Source organism: Crocuta crocuta, unplaced genomic scaffold (assembly GCF_008692635.1).
Source record: "Crocuta crocuta isolate KB4526 unplaced genomic scaffold, BGI_CrCroc_1.0 scaffold647, whole genome shotgun sequence".
NCBI lineage: Eukaryota > Metazoa > Chordata > Mammalia > Carnivora > Hyaenidae > Crocuta > Crocuta crocuta.
This window is the reverse complement of record NW_027531286.1, coordinates 985,606-995,577: the sequence shown is the minus strand read 5'-3', so window position 1 is coordinate 995,577 and position 9,972 is coordinate 985,606. Positions and strand designations below refer to the sequence as shown.

Sequence of the window (9,972 nt, the reverse complement as noted above, 5' to 3'; positions counted from 1 at the left end):
CGGGGCCTCGCCCTCCCCCAGCCACTCCAGCCGGTTGGGAAACAGGTAGAAGTACCGCCGCTGCCACTGCGTCAGGAAGGGGTTGCCCATCTTGGACATGTAGCCGTGCATGATACAGTCCTTGCCCAGGGCGTAGTCTGCCGCGANTTCGGCCACTCCGGCTGGGACCCTTGGCAGCTCCCCAAAACCCGAGCCGATTCCTTGTCTCTAAAGCGCCCAGTGGGTGCCCACGGCAGCCGCGAACCCTCACCTTCCTCGTGGCCCAACTGCTTGTTTTTGGTTTTCTTGCGGGCCTCCAGCCGGTCCGTCTCGGCATTGATGGTGTCGAAGACCGTCTCGGCCACCTCCTGCTGCCACCGCTCCGAGATGGTGAGCGGGAAGTTACGGTAGAGTTCCTGGTCACTGTCCAGCAACTTCAGCGGGTAGACAGGGCAGGGACATCCATCAGCCACAGGCCTGCCCAGGCCCGCGGCTCCCAGGCGGGGGTTCTGGTCTGACAGCCCCCCAGCCGCCCAGGCATGTGTGGGGAGGCCCAGCAGCTGACAGAGCCCCGCAGGCCGGCATCAGGGCGCATGTGGGAGGCCAGGGCAGGCCTGGGTACCTTGATTCCTTTCGTGTCCTCCTCATCGAAGGAGCCAATGTCGAAGGCGTCAGCAGCGTTCACCTCCCCTCGAGGGGGGATCAGCGGGGGAGGGTACTGCAGCAGAGCACAGGCTGGGCATCAGCACCAGGCAAGGGCTACAGGGCGCCCGCCTGGCCCTGCCCCAGGCTGGTACCTTCTGCAAGAAGACCATCTGCCAGTCCAAGGAGCGGAAGAAGGGGCTCTCCTTTACCTCCTGGGCCCTGTGGGGACACACGGGTCATCAGGCCGTGGCTAAGTGTGGGCGCCGAAGCGCCTCTGCCACCCCGGGCAGGTTCCTTAAACCTCAGCCTGTTTCCTCATCTCTAAAATGGGGAGAACAGTTCCCACAAACTAGGGCCGTTGGGAGCTTTCACATTTGTAAATCTTGCAACATCACGCCCAACAACTTACTAAGTGTTTAATAAACACAAAAAGCTGTCGCCGTCATCGTTGTCATTGCTGTGTTTGTTACAGGGGCCCCTCTGGCAGCCGTGCCCCCAGGCAGCCCTGTCCTGAGAACACTAGATGGGGGCTGGTCGTGCCCCAACCTGCGAACCCCTCAAAGGAAGGTGGCACCAGGAGGGGGCTCCAGGGACGGAACACAGCCCTCGTTCTCAGGCCGGCCCCGGGCCTGGCAGGGAGGGAGGGCCGGGGACAGTGGCCCTGGTCCCGGGCACTCACCCTCGACCCAGGCAGCCCAGTCTCCGGTTGACATCCCTCTGCAGCAGCCCCTCCAGCAAGGAACGGAGCTCGGGGGAGAAGGAGTCGGGCAGCTCCACAGCCTGCGGGGAGGAGTGGATGTCGGCAGGGGCCGAGGAAGGGACCTGGCACCCGGCACAGGGAGAGACAGGGCCCAGCTTCCTCCCTGGCCCCCATGGGGCACGTTTGTTCTGACAACACAGGGCCGGGGAGCCTCTGGGGCCAGAGGCCAGAGTAAGGATCAGTGGCCCCAGTTTGCTGTTATCTGGTGAGAACCAAGAATCCGTGACCCTGATGCGCACAGGAGACCCAAGCCCCACAGTGACCGCCCCCCGCCATGGACCCCACCCCGCCTCCCTACACTCACCATCGTCAATGTCATGCGGTCAATCTCGTGCTTATCTTTGGTCTTGTGCTGCCGAAAGGGGCTGTGCCTGGGCAAGAGGCGCAAGGTCAGAGGAAAGGCATGGGGAAACTGAGGCAGGGAGCAGCAACGATCCTCATCCAAAGCCAGGGACGGTGCCACCTTAACACCCAGGCAGCTGGAGGCACCGCTCACCTAGACGGCTGCCCTTCCCTGTCCCCTCCTACCCACCGGCAGGGGAAGGCCCACTCACCCCCGCAGCAACTTGAAAAGCATGCAGCCCAGGGAGAACCAGTCAGCGCTGCTATCGTAGGCCACGCCCTTCTGCAGGACCTCGGGGGCCATGTACCCATGGGTGCCCCTGCGGGAGCAAGGAGGCCATGAGGGGGTCTGGCGGAGGGCGCGGGAAGGGAGAGTGGGGGGTTGGGCACTCACACGCTGGCGTGGGGCTTCTTCTTGGAGAAGTCGCAGGCCAGGCCCAGGTCAGAGATGCGCACGTGACCGTGCTCGTCCAGAAGGATGTTGGCTGGCTGTGGGGGAAGCCCAGTGAGCGGCCTCAAGGGCAGCTCAGGACAGGGCCTGGCCAGGCAAGATGCCAGCTAGGTCACTGTCCTCACCCTGGAGGGCTGGGGGTGTCCAGTGACAAGGCCCCGGGTGGGGTCTTCCCCTCCGTCCCCCAGTTACAACCAGAATCCAGAAAACGGCTCGGGGAAGAAGAGGGCAGCCGGCCGGCCTTGTCCCAGAACGCCACTGCTGCGGGCCAGGTGGGCCGGTGGCGCGGAGGGGATGGGGGGCCGGAGCCTCACCTTCAGGTCCCGATAGACAACGAAGCGGTTGTGCATGTGCTCCAGGCCCAGGATGATCTCGGCCGCGTAGAAGCGCATGTCGGCCTCGGAGAACACGCCGTGCTGGGACAGGTGGTAGTGCAGGTCCCCACCTGAGGGAGGCAGCCCCGCGGGGTGGCGCTCAGCTCCCCGTCACACCCCCCTGTCCCCCCCGCCCTGCGGTCCACCTGGGGCCGGGCCCACGCACTCACCGTTCATGAGGTCGAGGATGAAGCTGAGCTTGTCCGGCGTGTGGAACGCGTACGACATGCACACGATGAACGGGCAGTCCTGGAGGGCAGGGGAGGGCGGTGAGCAGAGGCGGCGTGCGGGGCCGGGACCAGGGGCCCACAGTGACCTGCCCGGGCCCTCCCGGCTCACCCCAGTGCTGACAAGGGACAGCATGATGCGCTCGTTCAGGGCCAGGGTCTCCCCCTGCTTCATCTTGATGCGCTTCTTATCCAGACACTTCATGGCATACCTGGTGGGGGAGGGGGGCCGGCTGGTCAGTCAGTCCCCACGCACCTTCAGTGCAGAGCCCAGGGCTGCGTCTGGGGGTCTGCAGGGGCGGGGCATGGGGGGCAAGTCCTCAGGGCTCTTGCAGTGAGGACTGGACACTGAGACCAGCGTACGACACATCAGAGTCAAGGTGGGAGGCGGGAGAGAGCCGTGAGTCGCGGCCTCTGTGCGCCCGTGCAGCGGGGAGACGGTAGCCGCTGCAGAGACCTGCCCACTCAGGACCTGGGGGCCCTGAGCCCCCTCACAGCTCTTCCACGGACCCCAGGGGCCCCTCCCCTCCCTCAGGCACCCCACTGGACACTGGCTGAGCCGGTGCTCACATCTTGCCCGTGTCGGCTTTCCGGCACCCGTAGACCTCGCCAAAGCCCCCTCGCCCGATGATGCGGTGCACGCTGAAGTCGTTCATGGTCAGCTGTGGGGCGGTAACAAGCGGGGTCAGAGCATCCGGGGCCGGTCCCAGGCCAGGGACCACCCTCGCCACGTACTTAGCTGCCCTGAGCCGCCCCCCACCGCTGGGACCCCGGCACCGACCCCTGGGCGGGCGGAAGGGAGGGAGCAGCCTTCCGAGCCCACCGAGCCACTCACATGGATGTTGAGCTCCACGTTCTTCCACTGGCAAAATCGTGTGAATTTATCGCTGTGAGAGAAGAACGAGGGCTCAGATGAACTTCAGAAGGTGGGCGCAGCGATGCCAGGCAGGCGCAGCGATGCCGGGAGCAAGCCGACCCCACACCCCTGCTGTCGTCTGGGGTCCTGAACCTCAGCTTCCCCTGACCCCCTGGACTGCCAGGCACAGCGCTGGCCCAAGTGGGTTTCAGATAAGCGTAGAGAAGTGGCCCTCCAATCTGACACGGACTTCCTGCCACTGTATCCCTGACAATACTCATCCCTGCTTGCACACCTCCAGCGACGCAGCACTCACCCCTGGGAAGCTCCCACTCCGCTGCCCGGCAGCTGGGACCCTAAGAAGGCTGTTTCTCATGTTAAGCTGAAATCTGCCTATAGCTCCCACCCACCAGGCCAGCTCTGGCCACAAGAGCCACAGTAGAGGACGGTGTGTCATGTGTGTGCCACCCTGACGCTTCTCAGCATAGATGGGCCCAGCAAGGTGCTGAACAGTCCACGAGAAGGAATGACACTTGGGTGGTCCCTCATACCCTGGAGAATCCCCTGGGGCAGGCTCGGAGATGCCTGGCAGTAAGAAGGGCAGGGGGGAGTGTGGAGGAGCTGGTGGCTGGGAGCCCGCCCCACTTCTTAGGAGTCCCCGCACAGGGCCGTTAGCGGGGCCCAGGAGCCCGCCTGCCTGGATTCTCTCCTCCACACCATCTGCACCCCTTCTCAGCAAGTGCTTCTCCCCTGCCCCTCCCGCACGTGCTCTGCTCTCACCTCTCGATGAATTTCTGGAACACATCCCCTCGGAGGTTCTGACAGATCTCTTCGATATATGGCTAAGGGGAGAAGCTGGAGGTTGATGACTGAGCCAGACTCGGAGCGGACCNGGGCAGCGGGGATAAGCCCAGTATGCACCTGGAAGAGGTCCGGAGGAACCTGCTTCTTCACCAGGTGGCCCTGGACGTGCTCAGTGGCACTTTTCGAGAAGGGCTGTGGAAGACAGAGGTGGCTGTGAATTTTCTGCAGGGCCCTGGCATCCCCTGCCCACACCCCAGGCGGCTCTGGGCCAGCACTGGGGTCTGGGCCTAGGGCCAGGCCGGGGGGACACTCACATGCGAGCAGGCCAGCAGCTCCTTCATGATGTAGGTGTCGAAGACCTCCCGGCTGCGAGCCAGGCGCTCCTCCTCGGTCTCCAGTTTCTCGTATTTCTTGATCTAGAGGACAAGATCCCCACCGGTGACGCAGAGGCACCAATGGCAGGCGTCTTACAGACGGAACGACAGCAGCCCGACCTCCTCCCCTTTCCGCAGGCAGCCGGGGCCTCACCTCCTCATAGAACTCCACCAGCGGCTTGGCCTCCTCCAGGTGTTTCAGGCAGAAATCTCGGAAGAGCAGGTACCCTGAAAAGCAAGAGTTTTGGGTCATACGGGGCCACACCCCTGTGCGGCCATCCCATCAGGGCGGGCGGTGTGGGCTTGGGGCTCCCTGGGCAGCACTAGCCAAGGAGGCAGCAGAGGTGGTCTCTGCCCTAGGTGGGGACTGGACGAGGTGGCCCCAAAGGCTGTCACCAACTGAAGAGTCTCAGTTTCAGGTTAAGGGGTGCCTGTGTCTCTACCCCTTCCGGAAGCTGCTTCCTCAGATCGCCAGCTGGAATGTGACCGGCGCTCTGGCGAGACACAGGCCGACTCCGGCTCCCCGCTCTCTCCCTGCCGTCCAGGGCCTGCAGCTGCTACTCAAGGGCAGCACCCCCACTGGGCAGGCTGTGCAGGTGCAGACTGACCTGGGTCAGGCCACAGCACGGCAGGGAGGAGGAGGGCAGCCTCCCAAGGGGCCCTGGTCCCTCTCTCTGGACCCCCCATATCGTGCCCTGCCATATCTGACCGATTCTCATGGCAGCCCCGAGGAACAGGTGCGGAAACACACCTGGGGAGGCTTGTCAAGTGGGCCGAGTAGAAGATTCTCGGCTCTTCTACCCGCTGGGAGGTGCTGGGAAAGACAGGCCAGGGGGTGGGGCCTCGCAGGGCATGAGACCAGAGGCCACTGGGGAAGGTAAGAGGCGGGACAAGCTATGGGAAGGGCTCCCAGGCCTCACCCCTCCCAGCGAATGGGGGCCCGAGGCCCAACCCCAGAGCAGCCCTGGAGGGCAAAGGGGAAGTAAGGGCAGTCCATGTTCCCTCCAGCCTGACGTGGGTGACCAGGCTGGCAGTGGGTAGCTTCCATGTCTCTTTAGGGGTGCTGACTGGGCACCTCCAGCAGAGCACACAGCCATCACTTCTGGTAAAGGCGGCCTGGCCTTTGAGTAACTTGTGACCTGGGTTTCCTAGTGGGCAAGGGACTTTCACTGAGGACGGGCCCTCCAACAGTCCTGGGCGGCAAGGCTTCTGAGTCTTAATTCCCGGGTGAGGACACCAACAGGCGCAGAGCGGTAAAGCGATGTACCCAACCAAGGTCACACAGCACAGGCAGGGGACTGACCCACACTGGGCTTCTCGATGCAGTGACTCCCCAGCGCTGACTTCCAATGCCTGATCCTGCCAGGCCGGCCCAGGCCACTCCCATTTCAGAGCTGAGATCCTGCTCTCCCCTGGGGAAGGCCGACCCAGAGCTGTGTGTGCCTGCAGCCTGCTTTCCGGGAACCGCCCCAACCCAGCCTGCCCTGTGGGCCAGTTCTGCGGCAGAGGCACTCCACTTGTGAAACGAGGGCACTGGAGGAGGAGGATCCAAGGGACTGAGCGAGGCAGGTTGCTCTCAAAGAGGGCCCTTGAGGGCGGGGGCGGGCGACCACAGCTCGGCAGGCGCCACAGGAAGGGCCCCGCCCCTTCCTGTCAGTTCTACCAACGGCCCAAAGCAGCTGTGCCTGCGCCAAGGGGAAGCTGCAACTCTCAAAAACAAAAACCCCAAGGAGGAACTTCCCCAGCAGCCCTGGAAGACTGCTGGGCCCCCACCCCCTTCACAGGGCTCCCAGGGCCCACCGCCAGGGGCTGGGAGGCACAATGGGTCACGGCCCTGAGCAGCCCTGCCGCCACCCCGGGATATGGGGTGCTCATCACCGCCCTGCCCCATCCGATCGATGGCCAGACCTCCAGGGAGGGGACAGAGGCCAGCCGGCTAGGGTGGGGGCGGGAAAGCGGCCTTGGGGTCCTCCTGCCCCCACACCCCAGGCCTGGGCAGCTGGACAGTGGCGGGAAGTCCTTGGGGCGGGCAGAGCTCGTACTCACCCAGCTTCTGGGAGAAGATCTTCTCAAAGGTCACCTCGCCCCGGTCCTCCAGGTACTTCTGCATGACGCTTCGGATGCTGAAAGACGGGGGGCGGGGGGGCCTCAGTGAGCCGGCGCCCCCGGGGCTCCTGCCAGGCCTGCTGGCCCTGTCCCCTCCCCGGGGGTCCAGAATGTCACCGCTCCCTCCAAGAAGGCAATGCCGGGCCAGGCCTGCCCACCAGGGCTCTGTCCCCCAGAGCCAGGGTGGCCAGCAGGTGGCTGCTCGGAAGTGTGGTCCCAGGACTGCCTCATGCTGGATCGGGAGCCTGGCCAAGCCTCAAAAGCCCAGGCCTCCCCATCAGCAAAGGATGGGTAACCAGAATGGGGCCTCTCCGTACCATGGAATACGCCTGGCCATAAAGTGGGACGTCGCACTGACAGAAATGCTACATTAGGGATGAACCTTAGCACGCTGCTAAGTGAGAACAGGGAGGCACATAAGGCCCCAGGTTCTATGATGCCACTCAGGTCGCATGTCCAGAATAGGCAAATAGATCTACAGACACAGAAGGCACATTAGTGGGGCCAGGGGCTGAGGGACAGAAGAGGAGTGACTGCCAGCAGGGAGGGGGTTTCTTCTGGGGGTGATGGAAATGTTCTGGAATCAGGTAGGGTGAGAGCTGTACCAAAACCTACTGGGCTGCACTCTTTAAAATGACGAATTTGGGGCGCCTGGGTGGCTTAGTCGGTTAAGCGTCCGACTTTCGCTTGGGTCATGATCTCACGGTTCGTGGGTTCGAGCCCCGCATCGGGCTCTGTGCTGACTGCCAGCTCAGAGCCTGGAGCCTGTTTCAGTCTGTGACTCCCTCTCTCTCTGACCCTCCCCTGCTCACGCTGTCTCTCTCTCTCCTAGAAATAAATAAAAATATTTAAAAAAAAACAAAAAACAAAAAAAAATTATTAAAAAAAAATAAAAATAAAATGACGAATTTGATGTTATGTGAATCATATCTCATGTTTTTTACACAGTAAAAATAAGACGACATAGAAGCCACGCCTCGGTTCCTGTGTCCCTAACATCTGACTTAAAAAGATGTGCCCCCCCCCCAACTGTCCCTGGGTTGCTTGGGAGGGCAGCGCGGGAGAGGCTGGCCACTGTGACCATGCAAAGCCCAACCTGACAGTCCCCACCCGGAAAGCTCATCCTCAACACCAAGGCCAAGTGACCTGAGGCTTGTGACCTGAGGCTTTCCCTCCTTCCTCACCCCCCCCACCCCCCCGGTGTCCGCTCCTCCCCTCTCCTGGGCCACCTGTCATGCCTGCCAGCTGTCATCACTCTGGCCTTCCCTCGCCCGGGCTCCTGGGGAACCCTCCTAGCTGCCGGTGCCGGGGACCACGCTGCGCAGTCACACCTGAGCCCTGGCAATGCTCACACAGCCCTGGGATATGTGGGGCCACCGGGGAGGGCCAGGGTCAGGAAGTCTGAGCTCTGTGCCCCCACATCCCTCTCGGAGCTGAGCACGGGTCACCCGGGCCTGCTGTTCGCTGTCTACTGGAAGGTACCCTGTACCCCTGGCCTCCGCACAGGCGCTCCCAGGGCACAAGTTCTGCACGCGTGGCTCTAAGCCATTACATGGTGTGTGACAAAGCCTGACGCGACCCACTCAGGAAGGGAAGAAGGTTCTGGGCCGCCGCGAGAGGCCACGTGGAGGAGGAACTTCACTGGGTTCCTCGGTGCAAACAGGATGTCAACAGGTGACAAAGCCCAGGGCAGGTGGGTGGATGTGGGGACAAGCAGGGGAAGACCCAGACTCGGGCAGGAGGGGGCTGGGCTGGGGACGCTCAGGAAGCTCAGGCCAGGGCAGACAGTCGGCTGGAGGCCCCACGGGAGGCAGCCCGGGCGGTGGCGACACTAGAGGGACGGCCAGTAAGGAGGGAGAGGCGCAGGCTCAGGCCATCGGCGGGCAGAGGAGTCTGCCAGAGAGGTGTCTGAGGTGAGAAGGCGCCAGGCAGGGCCCGTGTGGACGCCGCCCAGCCGCTGGGCCTGTGCTCGGAGGCGGGGGACTCCTGCCCTTTTCTGCTCAGCGCTCTCCTTCTGACGGTCTGAGCGGAAGCCCAGGCTCCGCTCCCCCCGGGCTTCCGCCACACAAGGAAAGGCCACGCAAGATAAGGGGAGCGCACAGAGCTCTCGTGAGCACGGCTACGCAGCAACTCCCTCCCCGGCTTCCCCGCCCCAGGAGGCTGGACGACGCTGTGACCGGTCTCCGACAGGAAGGAGGGTGCCAATGACCGGGACAGCCCTCCTGTGTCCCTAGCCTGTGACTCCGACCAACAAGAGCGGGGCTCCTGGCCGAGGGCCAGTGGCTCGGTGGCCCCACACTGAAGTGGCGGCCACTAGGGAGCTGGTCCCCTCAGGAAAGCAAGGCTGCTCTCCGCAGGGGGGCACGGGCCCTGAGGCGGGGACGGGGCCCTCACCCGTGCCAGGGCACCCTCCCCTCCTGACTGCCGTGCCATCAGGAGCGCGTCTCCCCAGCCCCACGGGCCCCACAGGGACTCAGGGGCCCTCAGGAGGCGAGGCCCGATTCCAAGGCCCGCTCCCTGCTCACGCGCCCTGCGCTGCGGCCCGGAGACCGGAGCCCCACAGACCCGCACTCAGGACCCCCTTTCTGGAGGACAGCGGGACAGGCCGGGGCGTGCTGTGGGGCAGCAGCCCGGGCCCGGAGCGGGGCAGCGAAGGGCCGACAGGGTCTCGAGGCCAGGCACCCAGGAGTTAGGGGCTCGGAGCCCGGGGAGCCCTGCGAGGGGCAAGTACCCGGACTTCACCTGTAAGGTGGACCCAGAAGGCTGGCTCAGCTCTTGGCATGCCACGTCCACACCCAATTCCTGTGTTTCAGGACATTTTGGTCGACGGAAGGCGCTGGACAAAGTAATAAAGTGGGGGGGGGGGGAAGGGAATCACAAAAGGTCAGTCAATCTTCCACGGAGGTGAGTGGTTGGAAGGTCAGGTGTAGTCGGGCGGGATGACGCCTGGACAGGTGGACCCAGACGGGAAGCCCTCCTGAGACCCCAAACTGGCTTCCCGGGGGCCGGCGAGACTGGCACCAGCCTATCAAAGGCGGCGCGATGGGAATGACC

General features: G+C 63.7%; 1 protein-coding gene across 1 annotated transcript in view; it reads right to left on the bottom strand.

Annotated features, from left to right (window-relative positions):
• GRK2 (G protein-coupled receptor kinase 2) overlaps window positions 1–6,941 on the bottom strand; it is an 8,834-nt gene extending 1,893 nt beyond the window's left edge. The window contains exons 1-18 of the mRNA XM_077771369.1: window positions 6,859–6,941; window positions 4,967–5,040; window positions 4,753–4,854; window positions 4,556–4,630; window positions 4,415–4,476; window positions 3,614–3,665; window positions 3,349–3,440; window positions 2,891–2,990; window positions 2,722–2,800; window positions 2,492–2,622; window positions 2,121–2,215; window positions 1,939–2,046; window positions 1,689–1,755; window positions 1,304–1,404; window positions 777–843; window positions 602–697; window positions 251–413; window positions 2–137 (exon numbers count right to left, since the gene is read on the bottom strand). Of these exons, the coding sequence (XP_077627495.1) occupies window positions 2–137; window positions 251–413; window positions 602–697; window positions 777–843; window positions 1,304–1,404; window positions 1,689–1,755; window positions 1,939–2,046; window positions 2,121–2,215; window positions 2,492–2,622; window positions 2,722–2,800; window positions 2,891–2,990; window positions 3,349–3,440; window positions 3,614–3,665; window positions 4,415–4,476; window positions 4,556–4,630; window positions 4,753–4,854; window positions 4,967–5,040; window positions 6,859–6,922 (1,664 nt within the window). The 5' untranslated portion in view covers window positions 6,923–6,941. The remainder of the gene's footprint in view (window position 1; window positions 138–250; window positions 414–601; window positions 698–776; window positions 844–1,303; window positions 1,405–1,688; window positions 1,756–1,938; window positions 2,047–2,120; window positions 2,216–2,491; window positions 2,623–2,721; window positions 2,801–2,890; window positions 2,991–3,348; window positions 3,441–3,613; window positions 3,666–4,414; window positions 4,477–4,555; window positions 4,631–4,752; window positions 4,855–4,966; window positions 5,041–6,858) is intronic.
• Window positions 6,942–9,972: the final 3,031 nt, after the last annotated feature.